The sequence below is a fragment of the Oryctolagus cuniculus genome, chromosome 11 (genome assembly GCF_051225735.1).
Source record: "Oryctolagus cuniculus isolate XC-2025 breed Fujian yellow rabbit chromosome 11, ASM5122573v1, whole genome shotgun sequence".
Classification (NCBI taxonomy): domain Eukaryota; kingdom Metazoa; phylum Chordata; class Mammalia; order Lagomorpha; family Leporidae; genus Oryctolagus; species Oryctolagus cuniculus.
The window spans coordinates 16,863,129-16,886,568 of record NC_142877.1 but is presented as its reverse complement, the minus strand read 5'-3'; the positions used below and the strand labels follow the sequence as shown (position 1 = coordinate 16,886,568).

The 23,440-nt window shown below is 46.7% G+C and overlaps 1 protein-coding gene and 1 long non-coding RNA gene across 9 annotated transcripts in view; one reads left to right on the top strand and one right to left on the bottom strand.

Annotated features, from left to right (window-relative positions):
• The window catches only part of LOC127491113 (uncharacterized), a 90,156-nt gene that overhangs the window by 45,335 nt on the left and 21,381 nt on the right, over positions 1-23,440 (top strand). For all 6 annotated transcript variants that reach the window (XR_016216579.1, XR_011379887.2, XR_016216580.1 and 3 more), the window contains exon 2: positions 5,467-5,598. This is a non-coding gene — a long non-coding RNA (uncharacterized LOC127491113). The remainder of the gene's footprint in view (positions 1-5,466; positions 5,599-23,440) is intronic.
• Positions 13,469-23,440, bottom strand: part of PTPRT (protein tyrosine phosphatase receptor type T) — a 1,117,000-nt gene continuing 1,107,028 nt past the window's right edge. For all 3 annotated transcript variants that reach the window (XM_070051826.2, XM_051846098.3, XM_051846094.3), the window contains 2 exons: positions 22,162-22,297; positions 13,469-21,333 (listed from right to left, as the gene is read on the bottom strand). In XM_070051826.2, coding sequence (XP_069907927.2) covers positions 21,280-21,333; positions 22,162-22,297 — 190 coding nt within the window. In that variant the 3' untranslated portion in view covers positions 13,469-21,279. The remainder of the gene's footprint in view (positions 21,334-22,161; positions 22,298-23,440) is intronic.

The window sequence follows — 23,440 nt, the reverse complement described above, 5'->3', positions numbered from 1 at the left end:
AGCTGCCTCCAGTTCAGCCAATAAACTGTAGGACTTGCTCCTGATTGGAGGAGAGCAGCGTACTCGGCGTGTGGGCAGCCGAGTTAGGATTGGTGGAAGAGGACTATAAAGGAGGAGAGAGACGGCATGCACCAGGAACATCTAAGGGGAACATCTAAGCGGAACACCTGTGCAGCCCCCGAGAGAGCCGGCCGGCGGTGTGCCGCTCCCCTGTGGAAGTGGGGAATGTGGCAGGGGGAACCGCCCTTCCACGGAGGTGGAAGGGTCGGTAGCCAACCCGGGAAGAACCAGCAGCAAACCCGGGGAGGGCCGAGCAGACGAAAGAACAGCGCAGGGTTTAGTATCGTTCCTCCACGAAGAGGGGGAGCGACATAATGGTGCCGTGACTCGGATATGAAGCCTAGGCAGGGTTTAGTGTCGTTCCTCCACGAAGAGGGGGAGCGACATAATGGTGCCGTGACTCGGATATGAAGCCTAGGCAGGGTTTAGTGTCGTTCCTCCACGAAGAGGGGGAGCGACAAGAATGATGCCCATTCCTGGCCAAATGCAGGTGTACGCGTGTGTGTGCGCATGTACATGCATCTATGGGTAGCACTGTTTGGCAGGGGACTGTGTACACACAATAAAGTGTGATAACAGCATCATTTATAAAGTGACCATGCAATTTGTAACCCAAACAGGGACACCTCTGGACAAATGCTGAAATCTGAACAACAAGCATAAATGGGGGACCCCCAGGGAAGCCAAGACAGGCAGTCACCCTACATATTGTCTGGCATAGGGGGAACAAGGTCTCCTCACAATTCCCAAATGGCCTTTTCACACCCGTTCTTGGCTTCTTCTGGTTTCCAGCTTGGTCATCCCTTTGTCTGAAAAGCCTTCCTTGTTCCAGCAGGCTGAATCCTCCTCATATGTTCTCCTGGCCCACAGATCTCTGCTTCCAAGCACATATCTCTGGGATAACTTTACAAGCAATTGTACTGTCATTTTGTTGTGGGTCCACCTCTCTCACACAGTGAAGATGGGACCATCTGTGATGGTTTTTCTGTCATGTATGGGTATTCAATGAATACTGGAGGAGTAGGCTGAGTTTTGGGGCACTGTGTTGGTTAGCCAAGTGCCTGGCTAAGAAGTGGGGTTGGTGGGGGAAGTGAGGAGGAAAGAGGGTGTTCTGGCTGGTGAGCCCAATGGGTAGAGATCAGGCGGTGGGATGGTGCATGTGGGAAGTCCAGATAGCTCCGTGTGGTGGATCCTGGGGAAGAGATCGTGAGAAGAGGTCACAGCCTGGTGTATTGTGAACCACACCGTGGACTCCAACACAAAGCCACTTTATTTTTCTTTTCACATGTGGGATTTGACTTGGTGACCTCTATGACATCAGCAAATAGCCCTTCCTTGCAGACCTTTTGCTGGTCTAATTGTTGAAAGATGTTACTCAGAATCGTCCTTACTTCTTAATGATCCTTATCAGGATCCAGATTTCTCCGGGTTTTGGGTTAAAAATCAAACAACTAGGCAAACTCGTGAAAGGGGCTAGGGCTGGTTCCAGAAGTCGGGCTGCTTACACCATGTGCCAGAGCAATGCCTGGCTTTGGAAACAGACTCACGCACAAAGCCTCTCCGCTGCTTAACACCTGGGACAGCAGCACCCTGTGATTTATGGCACTTCAGGAAGGCGGCCTCTCTCCAATGCATCAGGTACAAACGAGATGACCAACGAGCACTCTTTCGGGCTCTGAGAGTTTGTGGGCTTATAAAATATGCATTAGACAAATACCATCTCTCATTTCTCTCCGTCTACAGCTATTTTGTTAAAAGTGTGCTTTCTTACCCCTCGAAAAGGTTGTTTTTAGTTCAAGATGTGAGACATCAATCCGGGGAGGCCAGAGCCCCAGCAGTCTAATAACACCTTGGCTTCCCCATAGCACCAAAGGCATGCGGCTCCTCAAAGAGGCACAAACTGGAGTCGCCATGTCTGCGAGCCTCGGAGCCATTTCCTTAAGTGTGCCATTGAGTTCCTGTGATCTCAGCCGCTCATGCATCCTCTGAATCCCATACCGGCCCGAAATGGCATCATGTAAGAGCTCCCAGGTCGTGTCTCCACCCGTTCCCTCGTCATCTCGGCTGAAGCGACCCAGGTGGCAGAGGGAATGAGAACAGAGGTGTGGCTCCGTGGGCAGGGCGAGAACTTGCTAATGAAGTAAAGAGCCCCATTTCCCTGGATCTGAAAAGAAGGCTTCTCAGAGAGGCACCTAGAAGAAATCTTATTCCAAACTAAATGGCCTTCCCACCAGCCTGGATCGAACCCAGGCAGCTTGTAACAGCAGGGGGTGGGCAACTGGGGCTCTGCAGACCTGCCATTGAAGAGGGCCTAATGAGTCCAGACCCATTTCTAGGAGCTCTGCCCCCTTTTCTGCCCTGGCCCTGGAGCCTCACAAGGATTTGCTTTCCTTGCTGAGATGTGGTACATTTTCAGACCTGGGCCTTTGGATCATCCAGCCAAGTGGTTTTCAAGCAAGCTCCACACTAGAACAACCAAGGGGAGTTAAAAGCTGCTGAACCCCAGGCCTCTGCCCAGACCTGCTCAACAAGAGGCACTGGAGGAGGCCTGGGTATCTGCATTGTGATGAGCAGTGAAGATTGGGTACTACCAATCTCATCACATGGCCTCATTTCTAGAATGAGGACTCTGAGGGCCAGAGAGGAGAGGACGTGATCCCAGGCCACACAGCAAGGCAGTGGCAGAGCCCTGGTCTCCTGGCTTACTGGTCCTTTCTATGGCCCAGGGCTATACCTGTTCTGCCTTCACAGAACTGTGGGTGGATGAAATAAGATGAGGGGAAGCAGAAAGGTGCCTGACAATATTGGCATGTCTAACGCACATTTGGAGGGCTGCCAGCAGGGGCCTCTTTGAGCACTGAGGAGACTCTGGGGAAGTATTTGCCCTAAGGGACGAGATGGATGACATACCTGAAGGTGATCCAAAGATCAGGGTCAGACTGCCGGATGGGGTGAAGAAGTGGACTTACATGACCTGCTGAGCCATATTTGATTAGGATAAATCACTTGAAACTGTGTTGCCTGGCCATTCTGACCTAGAAAAATGGCAATTTGACGTGATTGGATGTAATAGTTCCAGCAGCAATAAAAAGGAGACTAGAAGACCCAGCGACTGCCAGAGGCTGAGGCCTCAACTGCGGTGTATCTTTGCAGAATCTCTCGGCCGCTATGCTCTGTTGCTGCTTCTCTCTGTTGCCTTGGCCATGGAGGCACAATCTGAGTACACAGAGCAAGGAGCTGGAAACTCAAATCAGAAAATTGATGCCAAGGTGACTAAGGCCTGGGGACCTTGTCCCTGGTTCTTTGACTCATTTTATTGTATTAGGTAATAAGCATATTTCATACATATTTTTTTCTTCTTGGATAATTCTCTGAAATCTGTTTTCCCACACATGAAATGGAGGGAGGCTATGATCTTGTGGAGCCTTTCCTGTCTCCTTAATTCTGATCATCTACTAACCATAGTATTTTACATTTGCAAAGCATTCCTAATGTCCAAAGACATCTTTATGGTTGTTATACGGTTTGATACTTTCTACAACCTGATGAAACAGAAATTATCATCCCTGACTTTAGATGAAGTAACTGAGACCCAGAGTCTCCATTTACAATTTTTATTCTTGCGTGTTTCATTAATTTTGCTTTGTCTGGGTGACAACCAGTAAGTCCTTTGGCAGGGACAGTGGGAGTGACCAACTTGACCAACATGTAGAAATCTAGAGGCTGCCATGCCTCCCACCTGACTGCCTCTGTAGGGTGAATCTTTTCATTCCTTAAACTAGGATGCTTATGGGAGCCACAGTTCAGCCTCCCCAGTGCTGATTCTCCTCCCCTCGAGTTGCACTCTCGAGTTGTTGCAGTATTGCCATTGCCATTTCCTCCACACCTGACGCAAGGTGCTGCATGTTCTTAAACCCCATAAGTAACTCTGCCTTTTAAGACCAACAAGCCACACTAGCAGCTACCCCCAATCCAGGGGGATGGCTGACAGACCCTCTGTTCAGGGAGCTGTCCTGCCACAAGGGCTGGGGAAGTGTCACACGGACTGATACCCCTTCCAGGTACACACAGATAACAGCACTCTTCCTGTGACTTGGGCGGGCCTTACGAGCACCCTTTGGTGGGATATACCCACCAACTCTTTCCTCTACGGAAAGCATAAAGCAGAAACCCTTCAAAGAGGGATGTGCTCCGTGATTTTTTTTGAATGGAGTCAGCTAGGAGGTCAACTGCATTTGTCAGAACATTTAAAGCAATATTGTATGGGCTGGCTGAGAATTCGGAAATCTGCAAAAGGAGGCTTCCTGCCAGGCGGGGGCCTGAACTCCTCAGTAGGAGAGCTCTTGAAGCGTTAGGGCTGTGAGTCTCTGCTCTGGGGCCAGCTCTTCAGAAGTTGGAAGATGGCATCCGGGGGAGCTTTGACGGGGCATGCGTGTTGGGTGTTCCTGCCGAAGGGCTGTGTCAGCTTGCAGGGCCGAGGCCACGGTGACAATATGCTTTACACCATGTGTGTTTGCTTCTCTTCCTGTGACCCTTAGGGATACTATTTTTCATATAAAATGTCTCAACCCCTTATCCCACAGCTGCTGTGATCACTTGCTAGGCTCTAGACAGAGGCCTCTCCCTCTGTCTTCCCCTGAGGGCAGGCCTGGACTCTTAGGGCTTTCCCTTACCAGAGCCTACATGGGGTTTCTGAGAATTTTCTGTTTGGTTGGTTCTCCACTTGAGTGTGGAAAAACTACAGCCTCTTTTCCTGCTTCAGGAACAAGTAAGTAATGCTGGTGTTTGGACCAGCTGAGCAGGGCTTGTCAGAGTTGTGATTATTTTGGGAGTTGGGACTTTGCTAGGTGACAAGGCCTCTTGCTTCAGATCCAGGGAGTATCCTGAAGCACACTCTTCAAAGACAAAAATGTTTCTTCCAGAATTTTCTGGTTGGGATTACTAAGAAATAAACCCTGCTACATTGACTAAAAATGTGGTTTTTAGTATTTTTTCAAATAAACTGGTATTTATAAATTTCTCGTCATATTTGGGGTTGTGAATCTTCTCTAGTGGTGCAGGTAAAGAAAAATTGTTAGTGTATACTAGGTGGCTTTGCAGGACATCTTGGTTTTGTGATTCTGACAGGCAGGACATGAGTTGTCTGAACACACTTCCCCTCGGAAGCAACCTCAGTCTGTTGCAACACATGGAGCCTCTCGGCGGGTGCTTAGCTTCTGCCTGCTCCACGTCCCAGGGGCTGCCTCGGTCATCTCTGGGGAACTGGATGCTAGAGCTGCCCCAGTGTCCCCGGGGGCCCCACCTGGAGCCCTTACTGATGGCTGATTTCTCTCTCCAGCTGCTTTCAAAGAGACAAATGGGTTCCCCTCCCAGGAAAATACTTACCCAGCTTCTTATTTTTGACAGATCCTGCTGGAACTAACTGACTGGTGAGATATGGTATAAGTCCTGGGAGAAGCTTCACCCATCATTCTCATCCAGGGACCAACAAGGGAGATGAGAGTTAAGTTGTCTCTGTTTACCTCCATCTTCAACCAGGTAAAGCCATTTGTTGCCTTTGATTTTTAACATTCAGAGTAGTGCCCTAGTGCCTGTCTGCCTGTGTGATTGTTGAGAGACGTGAGAGAACCAGGAGTAGGGGCTAGGACTAGGGATGGTGGTTGCCTAACTTTTATAGTAATATTCTGACTATTGTATTTTATGAAATCTATTTGAGGAGAGAGATAGAGCTCTTATCTCCTGGCTCATTCCCCAAATATAACAGCTGGGGCTGAGCCCAGTTGAAGCTGAGAGCCAGGGACTCAATCTAGGTCTCCCATGTGGGTGTTAAGTATCCAGTTGCTTGAGCTATCACCTGCTGTCTCCCAGGGTGCTCGTTATCAGGAGTACAGCTGGGACTCAAATAGAAGTCCTCTGAAATGGGATGGAGGCATCCCAGCTGGCCTCTTAGCCACCAGACCAAAGGCTTGCCCCTGTTATGATCATTCTACAGGGATAATGTATTCATATATCACTTGTGCACTTAAAAATTAAACAATAATTTGAATACTTTCAATCTTAAACACTAACATTAACAGATATCCTGGATACAATGAATTGCACTGAATTGAACTAAACCCAACCAACAAGGCTTTGGTGATTTATAAGACAATTTTCCCTCTCATTTTCTCTTGTCTTGGAGCAATGGATATTAAATCATATCAAACCACTTTTATCCAAATTGTGCCTTGGTAAATGTGAAACTTGTCTTCTTAATACCTGATGTGACAAGAAATCCCAAGGAATTGATCATAATACACTCCTGAAGTGGTATTACATGGCTTATTTGCAAATTGTTTGGTTATTCTTACATATTTATTTCTTCAGATAATCTTCAAAATGATTTTTTTTTTCAAATTACCTACTAAGGACTCATGGACTTTGATTAACATTGCTTTAAATGTATTGTTTTAATTTTTGGTAGAATTGGCATTTTAGCTATGGTGATGCTTCTCGTCTTGTGCATCTCTTCATTCCTGACTTTTAGGTTCTCAGAGTTCTATAACAGTGTTTTGCACATTTGTTAAGTTGATCCATAGGTTTCTTAATTTTGTGCTGCTGGTGGTAATACCATTTTACTTTCCTATTTCGTTTCTTAACATATAATCGATGTTACAGTCATGAGACTCCCTAATTTATTCTACAAATATGAATAGAGAAGTCATTTATTTTGCATACTGACATTATAACCTGTGCCTTTAATGACTTCTCTTGTTCTTAATAGGTTTGGGGTTTTAGGCAAATGTCACTTATTGTGGTAATTGTGAGCCTTCATTTAAATTGTAATTGTGATGTTTTTAAAACACATATGCAAAATCTCTGATGTGTTTATTAGGGGGATGAGTCTATGTCCTCATTCATGGATCTAGAGCTGAGCTCAGTGAATCCATTACATCCAATAGAATCCAACAGAAGTTAGCCTGTGGGACTTCATATGAATTGTGATGTTTTCTCTTATTTGCATTGCTTTGGAATAGTATATACTGCATAAGAATTTTTTTGGCTTGAAAGTTTGAACAAGGTCACCCATGAAAATATCTTCTATCTCCTAGGGAAGATTAACAACTTAAAATTATTTTCCTCTGATAATTGGTCTACTTAGATTTTCTATTTCTTAAGCCAATTTTGCTAACATTCATACATTTCCAAAAACATCGATTTGATCAAGATTTTAAAATTTACTAGAGTGCTTCACAGTACACTTTTTATAATGCTGTGTAATTTCATCATTCACGATTATATCCCTGATGTGTTTTCTAATTTAGAGTATTTGTGTTTGATCGTGATTAGACTTGTCAGCAATTTGTTTTGTTGGATATAACAGCAAACACCAAAAGTTCTTAGTTTCAGTTACCAGGCCTAGCATTTTTCTGCATTTGTATTTACTGTAAAATGTCTCCCTTCTCTTGGCAGGGACTTGAATTCATAGGCAGGCGCTTTCTCTGATTTATCAAAGTGAACCTCTGCTTTTGAACTCCCGTGTCTTTTCATGTGTCTGGGATGTCTTCCTGCTTGTTCACCCTTCCAAGGGCAGCTCTGAGCTTGCTCAGAGTTGGAAGCTGCCAGAGTCCCGTGGAGGAGCCAGAGGAAGTAGGAAAGGGATGCCGATTTTCGCTGGTCCTTTTTCTCTGTGTTTAGAAACCAGACAGCCTTGTGGGAGGCGGGGTGAGGGGTATTAGGGAGAGGGCTGAACCACAGCTGGTACAGGGAACTAGCACAATGAGCTTCATCAGCATGAAGAGATTAGTATCTGCATTTAACACTGGCTGGAACACCCCCCTTAACCCATCACCATATTTTCCTGACACAGTTTCCTCCATGGGCACTAGCTGCCCACATGCTTTGTCGGGAGCCACGTCCTGCCAAAGGTAGGCCAGGAATAAAACCTGGAGCAGGCTCCTGACTATATGCATGGATCCTGGCTCAAGATAATCCCTCACTCCACTGGCCAGCTACCCTGCTGTCCCAGGGCCCACAGGCGGGTCCTATAAAGGACCCCTTATCATCCTTTTCACTGTTGATTGGGCAGACTTACCAGCTACTTTCAACAAAAACATGGGGTATCAGAATTCCTATTCCCAAATGTGTGTAGCAAATTAACAGTATGACACAAACGATGAACCTAGAATATGAGTAAACCTCTATCCACCAGAGCCACTTCGCATTTTTGTCCCTGGATTAGAAGCTTAACTGGACAGCTGGTGGCCCTCTGTGAGTGTTGGCATTAACAGCTGGAGGATGGGATATTGTCTGTAGTTTAAGCCTAGTTTCCCAGCTAGTACCCCCTAAGAGCTAAGTCTGCGATGATGTTTCTTTAGAACTGTGAAGCCAGGGAGCAGTGATGATGGGAGCTATAAAACTGGGAAGGAGAAGGGAGGCATTGCAAGCCGTGCTGTAGAATTGGCTACTTCTGGAAGGGTCTGTTTGCTCGTTCAAGGACCATTTGAAAAGTTTCATGAAACATAGTCAGGACTGTCTTCACAGGAAAGGAGGAAGCATTTGTCAACAGGCTCCAGTCTCTTGTTGGTCAAAGGTTGCACCACGAACTGTTGACTCCTCCATGTTACTGGGTGGTGCACACATGAGTGGGTGCTAAGTGGGTCCCTGAGGGCAAGTGGGAACAAAACATCCAAAACTCTGGGGCAAGAAGCAAGAGACAGAGTCAGAGTGGAGGCATCGTGGATTTTCTGTTTGTGAAATCTGTACAAATCTGCTTGCAAATGACCACCACAGCCACAGAGAAGAGAATATCTGAAGTGGTGCATGATAGGTATCTGCTTTATCTGGTCTTGAACAATTCAGCTAACGGTGGGGCTGCCTCTCTCAAACAGATGGGGGCCATGAAAGTGAAAATCCTCAGCATGAATCTCAACACAATTTACCTTGCCATACTTCCTCCCATAGTTTTTTTTTTTTTTTTTTAATTTATTTGACAGGTAAAGTTAGTGAGAGAGACAGAAAGGTCTTCCTTCCATTGGTTTACCCCCCAAATAGCTGCTATGGCTGGTGCTGCGCCGATCCGAAGCCAGGAGCCAGGTGCTTCCTCCTGGTCTCCCATGCAGGTGCAGGGCCCAAGTACCTGGGCCATCCTCCACTGCCTTCCTGGGCCACAGCAGAGAGCTGGACTGGAAGAGGAGCAACCGGGACTAGAACCCAGTGCCCATATGGGATGCCAGCGCCGCAGGCAGAGGATTAGCCAAGTGAGCCACGGTGCTGGCCCCCATAGAGGTTTTTCTTAACAACATTTCCTCTCCCTGGAGATAGAAGTGGACAACTGGCCAATTTCTTGAGTAAGCATGGCCCTTCCGGAGCAGGCCCTAGCAAAGACAGAACCACTTCGTCCTCTTTGAGGCTCCTTTCCATCTTTAGGTAGCAAAGCACGACTCAGAATCCACTGTTGGTTATGATTCTCATTTTGGCTTCCTATGAGTTGAAACTGGAGGAAATTTCTTTGAGACCTACACGATGGTCTGGCTGCCAGGTGTCATCACAGGTTTGCAGTTTTGACTGTGTATTTCTTTGGTATTTTAAACGAAAGGGGGCTGAGATGGAGTTGGTTCTCACTATAATCTGGGGCTGGGTAGGGGATTGCATCTTGTGCTCGCCTTGCCCTACAGTCGGGAAAGAGTGGATTCACCTTCTATTGAAGCACATGCAGCTGTTAGGCTCCTCCTCATTCAAAGGAGACTATGAGCCTCTTCCTTGCTCAGCTAGTCCTTAAAGCCAGGCTCCAAAATCGATGGAGAACTCAGAACAGCTACTTTGTAATTGGGACAAAAGCTTCCACCTAGCTTGTGGACACTCAAGAAAGGAATGTGACACTCATGCAGTATAATACTCAGACTTCTGCAAACCCACAGCTGGCCAGGGTCTGATTTGTAAAGAATGGTGTGTAGGTGGGGCTGGCGCCGTGGTGCACTAGGTTAATCCTCCGCCTGTGGTGTGGGCATCCCATATGGGCACCGGTTCTAGTCCTGGTTGCTCCTCTTCCAGTCCAGCTCTCTGCTGTGGCCCAGGAAGGCAGTGGAGGATGGTCCAAGTGCATAGGCCCCTGGACCTGCATGGGAGACAGGGAAGAAGCACCTGACTTCTGGCTTTGGATAGGTGTAGCTCCAGCTGTTGCGGCCATTTGGGGAGTGAACCAACGGAAGCCTTTCTCTGTCTCTCTCACTGTCTGTAACTCTACATGTCAAATAAATAAAATCTTAAAAAAAAAATGGCGTGGCACAGCACCTTCATTTTGGCCCTTCACTTGAGAGCTTCCACCAAGATGTTCTATGATGTGAGGCCATCAGCCTTCAGGGAGGGAAATAGGTCTTGCTCAGGAGGTTGTTGAAGCCATTGTCATTAAGAAAACACATGGAAAGAGAATCTGTAGCAGGAATGCCTTTAAAAAAAAGATTTGAGAGAGACTGACTGAAAAAAGTCTTCCATTTGCTAGTTCACTCTCCAAATGCCTGCACCAGCCAGGGATGGGCCCGGCAAAAAACAGAAGTCAAAGTCCATTGGCGTCTCCCATGTGGGCAGCAGGGACTCATTTACTTGGGTCATCATCTGCCTCCCAGGTACATTAGCAGGAAGCTGGATCAGAAGCAGAGCAGTTGGGACTTGGGGCAACACTCTGATGTGGACATCTCAAATGTGCCACCCTTGGAAGGCTTCCATTCATGAACAGCTGTCCATTTAATTTTTCATTCTGGACATGGAGTTGATTAACCGGCTATGTTTCCCTTTCCTGGGAGGATGGGCAATACCAAGTTCTTAATAACTTTTAATCCAGGCATTAGGGTATGACTTTGGGGATATGACCTTATTCCTGGCATTATCTTCTCTGTCCTGCCCTCGTTTTCTTATATTTCATTTTGTCCATCTTTAAAAATAATTGGCTTTGATAAGCAACAAAGTAAATTCAGAAAATATAGGAAGTTACAAAGAAGAAAATGACTCGTTCTCTGTGATAAGAATCAATGTTAATATGCTGATAGTTTTCATGTATTTATAGAATCGATTTATTTTCCTTATCTGTGCATCTATATTTCTCTACGCATCCGTGCACTCCAGATGCTCTTGAATAATTACACTTCATTCCAATCCCTGTTCCATGAACTATGAAGCCTCTTCAATTTCTGATAATTTCCATGGGGATTATAAGCCACTGCTCCTCTCTGTCTCTGGTTGCTCAGTTTCCGTGCGTCATCACTCTGTGGGTGCCATGTCTCTACTGCTTGTCAGTGCACATTCCAGCCTTTAGTTCCTTTGGTAAATTTCATAAAGCCACTTAGGCCAAATCCTTACGGACTTGATACATTTCAAGTTGTCAGCTTTTCTAAAATGAAAGTGATTTCCTTCCCCTATCCCACTGGCTTCTCCATTCCTTTGTTTTCTTCTTTCCACCCACAAACCCTAACAGAAGACATAAAATCCCTCGTCTCCTGCATGGGACATACTGGTGACCCCACACTATGTACCTGTGTATTTGAGGACTTAAGGTCTCCTGCAGTTTTAATGGAAGGTATGAACCCCTTGACTTGGAGGAAGATCTTAAGTGAAAACAGAGCTCTAGTCAAGGAGCTCCTAACTGTGGTATGGGCTGGCACTTGGAATCCAACTACACAGGAAGGCCAGGCTGGGACCCACTTTGGGTTACCAACAGGCATACAGACATAATGCCACTATTGCCAGTCCCTCTCTAGGGCTGAAGCATATAAGGGTGGTGCCCCTTACTGTTTTCATTTATAAATTGTTTTGAAAGGCAGAGACAGATGAAGTTGGGGGGAGAGACTCCATTTGCTAGTTCACTCCCCAAATGCCCACAATGGCCAAGGCTGGGCCAGGATTGAAGCTGGGAGGTGGCAGGAGCCCAGTTACTTGAGCCATCACTGTTGCCTCCCAGGGTCTGCAGGAAACTCGGAGGCAGGGTGGAGCTGGGCCCCAAACCCAGGCACTCTGCTATTTATAAGCAATCCAAACCTCTGTGCCAAATGCTTGTATCCATTTGACTGTTAATGTTGGTTTAAAAGCTGGGCTGACTTCCTTAGCATCACTGTGATAAGGCCTGAATCTTGAGGTACCCAAACTTTGGGCTCATGAGTACTGTGAAGGTATACAGGAAGATAAGAAATATTTAAGAATGTAGTATTTCCATGGAAATGTGACTGCAGCATGTTAAAAGAAGCATGTCTAAGAAATATATATATATATGTGTGTGTATATATATAGTCTGATGCCATTTATGTAGCAAATGTGTATATGCTTTATACATGCATGGAAAGATGTGACATGGCATAAATACATTAATAACTGTCTTTCAGAAGTGAGAACTTTCATCTTAGTCCTCAATTCTGTGTTGAGTTCTTTCAAGTGAGTATGTGCTTTTACAACAATGCTTTAGAAGGTATTTCCATTTTGGAGAAATGATTTTAGTGTTGTTTTTTCCTTCCTTCTAATTCCTTTTCTCAGTGTCATCTATTAGATCTACAGCCAAAGAATAAAAACAGCAGGCAGAATAAATGAGTTTAACATGACCAAGGACAAATGACAAGATAAACCAGCTGAAGGATGCCAGGTGCCCCAGTTAGGATCTAAGTAGGAAACATGTTTCGTCTCCATACTCTGTGGCTCAGGGGATCTGGGGGATACAACATCTGGGTCCCTTAGAACAACTTGCCAGAGTGCCCAGGAATGAAGAATAAAATAAACCCTGGACTCTAGTCCTATGGGTCAAGTTTCCAACTCATGCTTCTAATTGGACATATAGAACTTGGGAAGCAACAGACTGCAAGGGGTCAGTTCTAGTTGTTTGTTCTGCTCATCCAGAAGACAGAAAGCATGTGCATCCAACTCAGACTGACAGCCTCTACCTGCCTAGCTTGAGAACTGCTCTTTCCTCTTGGGCTCCTGTCTGTCCCTTTCTAACAATATTTAAGACAGTTCTTATCTAACTTCAGGATATATCATCAGGGACACTTGTTAGGCATGCAGATTCTTGGATCTCATCCCAGACCTATTGATTCAGACTTGGCATGTCTAGAAGCTTCCCAGGTGAAATGATGTTAGGTGACTTATGAACCACACTTTTGAGATGACAGAGTTCAAGGCTGCATCAGGCACTACTGGTTTGGTACCTAATCTCAGAAATGATTGGAAAATTATTGACAGGTCTAGGACAAGAGGCAGAATCCCTGTTCCTGAGCCTCCACTTTCTCATCTGCAAATGGAATAATTCCTATCTCCTGTGTTGTAGTAGTGATGATTAAAGTTAAATTATAAATAAACCTAGTTAACGATAGGTTGTTTTCTTCCTCCTTCCACTTTGATTTGTCCTCTTCTCACCCGTACTCAACCTCAGGAAGACACCAATACGAATATCTTAGGAAAACAGGAATCTCAGGGTCACAGCTTTATTGTATAGATTTTCAACACAGCCATATTACAAACATTGTCAGGGAACATTTACAAGAATAAATAAGATGGACTTGCAGGTGTAAAAAGATTACACTTCACTGTAATGTACAGTCAAAAAATATATCTGATATTCATTGACCTGACATTATTTACTTTCTGCTTTTTTTAAGCTAGAATTGGAAAGGAAAAGGAAAGAAAAGAGCATTGACAGCACAGTGCTGGCTTTTCAAAGACTTCACTTGTTTTCTCTTCTCGTACGTGCTTTATCTATCAAACACCCAAACTATACACGTGCAGGCTGTTGGGATTGGTGGAGGAGGCTGAAAACTATATGGAGACTTTGGTCTCATGCAGTACACTGTGCCCAGTGGATATTAAAATGTCAGCCTCGCTGGAGTTGAGTGGGGACCTCATGATAGCCCTTGGAGAGCTATGAGGGTGTTCCATAGCCAAGGCAATGATAGAGGCCCCGACTCTTTGCCTTTGATTTGCTAATAGGAAATAGGGTGTAAAGAGAAGGTGGACAAGAGCTTTTGAATCTGATATCTAATAGAGATTTGCTTGGGTTAATCTGGGCTAGCCAAAGAGCCACCTGGAAAGAACAATCTGTGCACTGGAAATCATGATAATGGCATGTCAACTGAGTCACTGTGCTTTTACTTTTAAAATCTCCTCCAACAGGCTTTGATTTGGGGAGTTGGGATAGTTAACTTCTAGCGATGTGTTTCTGTTCCAAGCCCTGCTGGGACCTTTATTGTTTCTGAATGCCACTGATGGCCTTGTCGGCCAGTGGGTTAGGCCATGTCTACTCCCATCAGATTCTAGTAGACAGCCAGTCTATGGCAAAGCAGCTGTTCTCTTGGGCTTGCTGTTGATGCATTTCAGCCTGGATGAGCCCAGAGCAGCATCTTGGCCTGTGTGGTGGGGAGGCTTGGTCAGGAGAGCAGGAAGTTTCATCTTGAACAATGCAAATACTATGCTTGGCTTTGTGCTCTACAGATATGAATGAGTTCAAACATGATCCCAGCTGCATGAGATATCGCCTATGTAGGGAAGAAGCAAGATAAAGGGCCATCTCATCAGTGCTCTTTCTTCCCTTTAAAGAGACACTTGGCTTCTGCTGCAGAGCTCCTGAGATGGGCAGCTTATCCTCTCTGGCAGTCAGCAAACTCTTCCTTACGAATACAGCGTTTCACTCGTTGGTTCTGGTTCCCCTCACAGGAGTGACCTGGGGCTAGCAACTGTGCTTGGCTTTGTTCAATCTGCAGTTGTATGGAGGATATTGGCCCTAATATTCTACTTGACTTTGCAGAAACCTGTTTACCTAGGATGACACCACTCTGCCTCTAAACCTCCAGACTGCCCTGGGGACTTTGACTCAAAGAACACCTTACATCATTAATCTTCCAAAGGCAAGCCACAAGGGCAGGGTAGGCATTGAGAGTTTGTTAGACCATCACATAGGAAGCCCACTGATTTGTATTCACAAGCCCAAAGGCATTGACACTCTCGTGCAGTGACTCAATTTTGCAATCTGGGTAGGTTACTTCTCGCTACCATTATTTCACAAAGTCCCACTCACTAAGGAGCCATGAATTGTCCCAAACTTTAGGATTTCAGACCAATACTTTCCTATCCAACAATCCAAGGCCCCAAGGCCTTCATTATTTGAAAATTCCAACCAAGGATCAGGTCTATATCCCTCCACTCAGAACAGTGGAAGGAAGCTTCATGGTGATACAGCCCCCAAAGCTTTTCCTATTGGATCCTCTGCCACACCAAGTCCTCCCACATTCCTTCTATCAGCCCCAATGGGCCACCATCAAGATCTTCAATGGCTGGGCTGCCAGGCCTTGGGCTGCCATTGTGGGTGCTGATCCTTCCTCTTGGAGACAAAACATTCAAGGGTGGATTATAGGGGGTTTGTGTGGCTCCTTAGATTACCTTTGCCCATCTCTTCTGGAGGTGGTCAGGGAGCATGCAAGAGATGGTATTCATCTTTAAGACAGTTGTACAATCAGCACTATGCAGAAGTCTAGCCCTGGTTACCAGGATACTGGAAGAAACTTCCTCGTGTATTCAAATATGGCTTAGACATCTCTGCTATTCTTCTGAGGACAATGTTCATGACCCTGAAATGTGTGTCAAAGGAAACTGCAGGTAGAACAGCCTCTGCCCCCCACAGCACACTTCAGCACTGACCCCTCTCTCTGCTGTATATGACCTAAAAGGTGGGGGAAACCAAAGCCTCACATTTCTTGACTTCTAGGTATATATACCTGGAAAATCTCCTACAGGGAACCCTTCAATGAAAGTATATGAACAAGGCTGTATCACAGCTGGCGTCTTCTAGGTAGATCCACTTTTCCTATTTCCCTGTTGTATGTGGCTATGATTTGGAGCTGGTCAGAGACTGAGAAGGAGCTTATAATGGTTGGGTGACGTGGAAGGCAAGTCAAAGCTGTAAGATGACATGGCCTTCCCTGTTTGAACTTCTCATAGGCTCTTCAGCTTGTGTTGATTATTTGTCCTTGGGGGTCCTGGGCCAGTACAACCTATTGACTTGATAGCTTAGGATCAGAATCCTGTTCGTTCTTACCCTTGGGTACACTTCTATTTTCCATAGTATTACTCTTGATTTAGTTGGGTGCTGAGTGGGCGGCTGTAGGCTAAGGAAGAATGGCTTTCTCCATTCTGTCCTCAGGCAATCAAGTGCAGGGGAATTATTTCCCTCAGTGTCTCTGGGTCAGGTTGGGAAGTCACTGCCGCAGAGATGACAGGGCAGGTGCCTGGCTGCTCCTCTCTGGGTCACATTTTTCTTGGCTGCAGAACCCTAGCTATACCCAAACCTCTACACACTCTACGGGGGTTCACACTGAGCTGAGGATACGTGGATCCTGGTGAGAACATACAGCAGGAGCTAGTGAAGCATCCAGGATTGCAGGATGAACAAGCAAGATTGGCCAGAGGGGAAATTATCTTTTTCTCTAAGATACTGAGAATTGTGCCAAAGCTGCACCTTGTTCCAAGTGGTTCTGGTGGGTCCTTCCCCATTCATTGTCCTGCTCTGTCACAGAAGAGAACACTGCTCAACAGCCCATTCACATCTTGGTTCTGAGTATTCATGGGATGCCAATTTGCTAGTCTTGTCTCCCTGATTCCCTGTCTAAACTTCTCCAAATCTATTTTCACATTGATTGGCCCAACATACTATAGCCAAGAAACATTCTATAGCACAGCTGAGATTCAAACTAAACTCTGAGTTCTTCCCATCACAAGCCTGTGCCTCACCAAGAGGTGAATGAGGTCATACTAATCTGCATACTGTAGGAACCCAGCAAGTGTAGGGGGCTAAGGTAAAGTGAGGAGTCTCCTGGACCCCAGCCCTTCATGTGAAGTGTGTTCTCCGATTTGCCCCTATGAGCAACGATGTGACTCCACCTAGACAAGAGGCACCACCTTCTCGAAACCCCAGCATTCAGGAATCTGCTGAGCAAAGCTATATCCAGATTTGCCTTTCCCTTTAGGAGTTTTTGGACTCAGCCTGCACCATGCAAGATGGGCAGGTTCTTATAGTCTGTGTCAAATGGTAAAGTTCTCCCTTAAGGTCAACCCATGAACAGTGAGGTCAGGGTACTCCCACACCAAAGAGCCTGTCTAGGAGGAAGTGAGCTGGTCTTGAGCTTGAGTCTGAAATCTGCCTCAGGAAGAAGCAGCATGGCCAGCCACTGTGCCCCCGACTGGGATATAATTCCACAGAACTCATCATAGTGGATTGAGAAGATCAAAGTCACACCAGGGATGGTGCACATGGTTGTTAAAAAATATTATCAGGATAAATTAGCAAATGTTGCATGAATTGTTAAAAGTAGAACATGGGACTAGGAAGGAATTTTAAGCTTACTGTTGGATGTTTTGGGTTTTATCAAGAGCCACTGTGTTATCTGCTGTTGCATAACTCTGAGACAGAGTGGTGGAAAAATAACCTCTCTATGGTCAGAAAAAAACAGTTTAAGCCCTGGCTCACGCATTTACTAGCTGTGGAACTGTGGGCAAGTGATTTCTCCTCTCAGGGCCTCAGTCTGCCCATCAGTAAAACGATGAGAATGACTAGCACTTGTTAGGCATGTTGAAAGAATTCAGCAAGCGCACATGTCTGAGTCCCTAGCGCAGGGTGTGCTTGGTCCATGTGAAGGTTGGTCTGGTGTGACATTGCCCAGGCCACCCCCGCAGAGAGTGCCAGCCCTCAGAACAAGATGGTCTCCTCCATTCCCACAGGGAGGCCTGCTGTGGCAGTCCAGAGGCCCAGAGCTCCACGGATAGCCCACGTCCTTCATGCCAGAAATGCTGAAAGGACAGTGTTGGGGTGCAGCTGCCATATGGCGACAGCTCCTTGTTTCTCATCATTCTCTACATCTTCACATCTAAGGAGTGAGACCCACAGGGGGCTCTTTACTATGTGAGGCCACTCTTTGGTACACCAGAGGGGGAGAACTCCTTAGGTGGGGACCTGAGAGCTGTCACACTATTTTCCTCTACTCGCAGTAGAGTGAGTCTATCTTGTAACTGGGGTGGGATGGAAAATACTCTGCTTGGAAGGTTGCAAGTGGAGGTTCCCGGGCACTGGTGCCCTATCTTACCTATCTTACCCAAGCCCTGCCATGTACATTCCAGGTGAGATCTTAGAATGTCATCTCCCTCTGCTTTTGTGTACACTGGTCCAAGACTGTTCTCTTCCCTGCCTTCTTTGGAAGGTAGCTGGGTTGTGAGAAGATGAGGGGATGATCTGGGGGAGTTACTATTGGGCCATATTTCATTACTCCTGATGGCCTGAGTCTTCCTAAGTTTCCTCCTCTGTGAAGTCACAATTTAAATTCCTACCACTGGAAATGGTAGAAGCCACTGTCATTTTTACCTGCCAGTGATTTTGCTCCTTTCTGAGCAGAATAAATCCCAGGATTTGTGTTGAATAGCTGTCCTTCCACCCTCACCTCATCTGGATGAGCCAAGATCGGAGCAAATGGCATACAACAGGCTGATTTGCCATGGTTCAGGTTCCATGAGGCTGGGCAATGCCACTGGGGGCAGTGGGCTGGAGCCAGGGGAAGCTGGCAGGATCCGTGGGGGCTGGGCCCTGGGGATCTGCTCAAACGCACCCGGGAATAGGCCCATCAAAGAGAAGAGCAAGTTATTCACGGGGTTCCTTTGCCTGCCTTTGCTTTGAGTCATTTCTTTTTGAACTTCCAAAGTGACAGCCCTTCCTTGATCAAGTCTGGTGTCCCCGGACTTCTAGACAGCTCCAGAGCCCATACCAACAGAAGCAGCTTTCCTGGGCTCTTTTCATGTCCTGTCCCTGGTGGGCCTGGAGTCCTGGGCTGGTGACCCTGCTCTGTGGTAAAGCCAGAGACCTTGGGTTTCTCATAGAAGCCAATCTCATGATCTACTGCCTATCTTGTTCCAGCAACAAAGTAGTGAGTGGACAGACAAAACAGATGCAGTATTAAAAGGTACACAGTTAAGGGAATGTTATCACAGTGTCTGATGAAAGGAAAAGAGGCAGCCCCACTGGCTTGAAAGCCCCTTTCCAACACAAAGCTGAGTATGTCGCCCCAACCTCTGCTGGCCCTTTGTTGCCTATAAGGCAATGTCTGTACCCTCAGTAGGAATCTATGTCCTTGACTCTGGTTCATCTACCACTCTTCCCATCATGCTAAGCTCCAGCTGGGCTGTCCACACACTGGACTGCCTCTGCCAGTGCATTTGCACACCTCTTTGCCATTGCAGGTATTGATCCCTTGCCTGAGTTTTTTTTCCTATCTATTGAGGCCCAGCTGGAGTAGATGTCGTCACCTCTAGGAAGCCTTGGGCAGAGCGAGTTTCTCTTGCATGTAGTACAATCCACCACTTTTGTACTTGGTTCAATTTCCCCAGTACTCAGTGAGCTTACAAAGACAAACACTGTGCCTTATTGAATTCTGTGCCACTCATGCCCTGTTTGGGACTAGACCAGCCTCCAAGATGGAGGTTCTTAAATCCCAGTCCCCTTGAGACTGTCAAATAGCATGCCTAAGACTAGCTAGAGAGTGTCCCTGGCTGGCCCCTCCCAGCTGGAGGGAACAGGAGAATTGTTTTCACTAAGAAATTAGATGAGACTAGCTTTCCTGGGGAGCCAGGAATGAGTTACTCAAATATATCTGAAGTTCTGGGCTTCCCAGAAGAACTGGCATCAGAAAGAATTAAATTTCCATTCATGGAGTTCTCGTTTCAAAAGAAAACTGGCTGTATTTTTCCTCCATAAACTAATTGCTTGGCTGAGAAAGGATGTAGAAAACAGCACGGGGAAGGATTTTTGCCATCACCTGCCTTTTTGGAACTGAGGACGGTGTCTCCGTTCAGTTGGAAAACAGATAAGAGATTAATGGCTCTTTCCAGGGGGTACTGGAGGCCATGGGAGATGTCACCTAGAAGGTGCCCAGCAAGGGACTTAGCAAACGTTGGCTCTCTGTTATCGAATCGGCCATACTTTGGTCAGGACCCTAGAGCCACAGGGCTAATCTCACCCTTGCTATTTTAAACCAAAGTATAATTGGGTCCATGATGGCCTTTTCCAAGATGGCCGCTGAGTTTCTCTAGGAAGGAGGTTGGATTTGGAGACCCAGATTTAGAAAAAGCTAGTGCTATAACTGCCCCCCAGGAACCAAGGGACCATCTCCAAACAATCCCATCTCTCCCTTTTCAATGGCCATGCTATTCCAGGGTGGGCTTTTCAGGGCACTGCCAGGGAGATAGGCCCAAGGTACACATTCAACTCTCGTCCCTTTATGACAAGAGAGACGAGATTTCACACACACACACCCAAAAGGAAGTTTCTTTTCACATACACTTGGCAAAATAATCAATTCTTATCTTATTCATTCTTCCCAAAAGAAGCTACCCACCAAGAGACACAGAGATTACATTGCATGTGCTGGCCAGAGCCTTGTACCAGGAAGGTGGTATTTTTACAAAGACAAGGAGGAGCAGTGAGTTTCCTCCAGCTTCATCCCCTCCAACTAATCACAAACAAGCAAACAGAACCTTTATCGTAGAGTGCTGTGGGCACAGCTGGCTAGCCAGTGAACGACAGAAGGTCAGGGCCTGAGCTGGGGAGCAGTACAGGATGGTAGTGGGCCAAGCCCCATGCAAGTTAGGTGTGAGGATGAGGGTCCTCTGCCTATGGCCTAGGGAGCATCCTGAGGTCATACTGACCCAGACTGGCAGGTGTCCAGTGCCAGAAGCCTCTGAAGGAGGTTGCAGAGGACAGCAGAACAGTGACCCCAAGAACCCTAATCTTTTCCACAGCAGCACGGAAGAGTAGAAAACTTGTCTCCTCCACTCCTAAGGAGAGGGAGGGCAGGGAGTTGCTGGCCAGCCTCCCACTCCCCAGCACCTGCACGGTCAGCTTGCCATGAGATTCACAAACTCAAAGAACAAAAGCAAGAGGTCTGGTAACCAGAAATCTGGGGCCTTGCTTGTGAGTGGACTTCAGCTTGGGCCCAACTGTGGCTGGTCAAGTAGGGAGGGGAAGCCTGGGCCTCTCCCAGCTGCATTGCCCAGAGCTGCAGGAGACTGCCCAGAAGGTACAGAGCTCACTGCAGAACATGGGACCACCAGTCTTCTCCTGGGAGTTGGGCAGGGTTGCCAGCTCCACGCTCCTGAGCCCAGTCACTGCCATTCACAGAAAAGGGGGCTTGCCCACAACAGCCTCGACTCCAGCAGGTTCTCCGTCTCACTGGGCTAGAAGGAGCTTAAATATTCCAGTGCCACCTCGTATACAAATTTATACTGTTCCTGAGAGGAGACGAGAGAGAAAGGGGGAGGAAAGAGAATATGCATTCGCGTTAGGTATAGAGATTTTAGAGAAAACTTCATCTATATCTGCACTGAAAATCAATTCAAAAGCATCCACATGTGGCCATCCTTCAAAGTTCTGCCTACTTCTAGCCAGGCTTTCTCGAATGTTCACGTGAGATCCTTCTGCCCCCCCACCTTTTAACCATTTTTTTACATCAGTGCTTCTCAAATTTTGATATGCACACAAGGCAACTGGGGATATCTTTCAGAAATGCAGGTTATGATGCAGCAGATCTGGACTGGGACTCAAGATTCTAACAAGACCCTAGGTGATGCTGCTGCCGCTCTGTGGTCCTCACTTTGAGTTGGACCTCATTGGAGTAAGGTTTCACTCTGAGTAGGGTATAAAGGCTCTTAAATTTGGTTGTGCATGGTCTGTCTCCACCATTATATAAGATCTTCTGTAGGCTCTGCCTTCCTACTCTCTCTCCCCAGTGTCCTGATTCAATGCTTTATACTACTGAAAACATAATGTGCACTCTACTAATCCAGAATCCCTTCTTTTAAGCCTGAATTAGTGAGACTTTCCTAAGGAACAGGCATCAGAAGTGCCAGGATTACTATTTGGATTGCCCGGCAGGGAAGGAAAGTCATAGGGATCAGAAGTTGGTGGGAATGTCAGACAACAGTGCAGGCAAAGGGCATAGGCTGTAGGGACTCAGGGAGCACCTGGCTACCGAGGGTTTCTACTACTTGATGTCATTTCTTAAGGTCCAGGGAACTACAGTGAGCTCGACGTTGGAGATCAGTTCCTGGGACACTCACCAGGGTCTCCACCATGTTGGATTTGTTGTTGCGCAATGTTTTCACAATGTGGAACACATCGATGATGTTTTGCTGCTGGATCATCTCACACACGCTGCAGATAGCACAGAAGGTTCCACTGCGGCCTCCCCCATTTCTAAACACAGAGTGAAGAGATTAGCCACATTCCTGGTTACTCCTCCCACAGGTACCTGCTGATCATGAAGCTGCATCCAAGTAGTGGGGTCTCCGCCATGGCAAGGCAGGGGAAGGTCTGAGCCATGAGTTATGATTTGAATCCCATCTGTGCCATTAACTTGCTTTGACCTGCTTACTTCCCCTATTAATGACCCCTGAGAGTTCAAGTAGCTTGATATCTCCTTGGTTCTGTAGGAGTGTGACCGTTACCCATGGCACACTGACCCAGTCTCCAGGGCAGGGTGAAAGTATGCCTTTGCACGCTTGATTCTTGTCTGAAAGGATGCTGTGGGTCCATCCACACATCCAGTGAATACAATGGCAATTTACAGGTGGTTTTTCCCTGTAGTTCTTCACATATTTCACGAAGGCCAGCAATATTCTGTTAGCCTAGGGCCGGCCAGCTCAGGCTTAGGGCCAGGGCTGGGGTGGGTCTGAGCCATGCTATCCTGAAATGACTTGTGCAACTTGGTTTAAGCAAGGCCCCAGTGATCTTAAGTATAGAGAGAAAGTGCTCTTGGAAGGGCCATTCTTCTGTTATGCCTTCATTCCTCTATTATTCCATAAGCTATCTTCATGGAAACGCCCCTCAAATGCTTTATAGTGAGTTCCCTTAGGAGTATGTCTGAGTTGCAGCTCCTGGGCATGTTGCCAAGAGCAACTAATGATTTCATTTAATGACCTGAGTCTAAAGAACATCTGGATGGAAACTAAGGCACTCAGTCAACCTCCCAGATGGTTTCTCTAAAAGACAGGCAATGGCCAGATGTTTCAAGTACAGTAGCCGTCCACGTGCTAGCCAGTGCCTACATCTCAGCATCCGTGATGCTATGAGACCTGTGAGGATGCCAAGGACCCTGTTGGTAGAAGACACTCTGTGCTTTCCTCTGGCCCACACTACTCGTCATCTTGATTTGAAGGATATGGATAAAAAGATATCCCTGCCAAAAACAGGCAAAAAAAAAAAAAAAAACACACAGAGCGGTGGGGGGGGGAGGGGGGAGGGAGGAGGGACCTTCTAGAAGGAGGGATAGTATTTTCTCAAGAGGAAGAGGTTGACTGGATGCAGGGATCTGAAGGCCCCGTGGAGTGAGAACCCGCA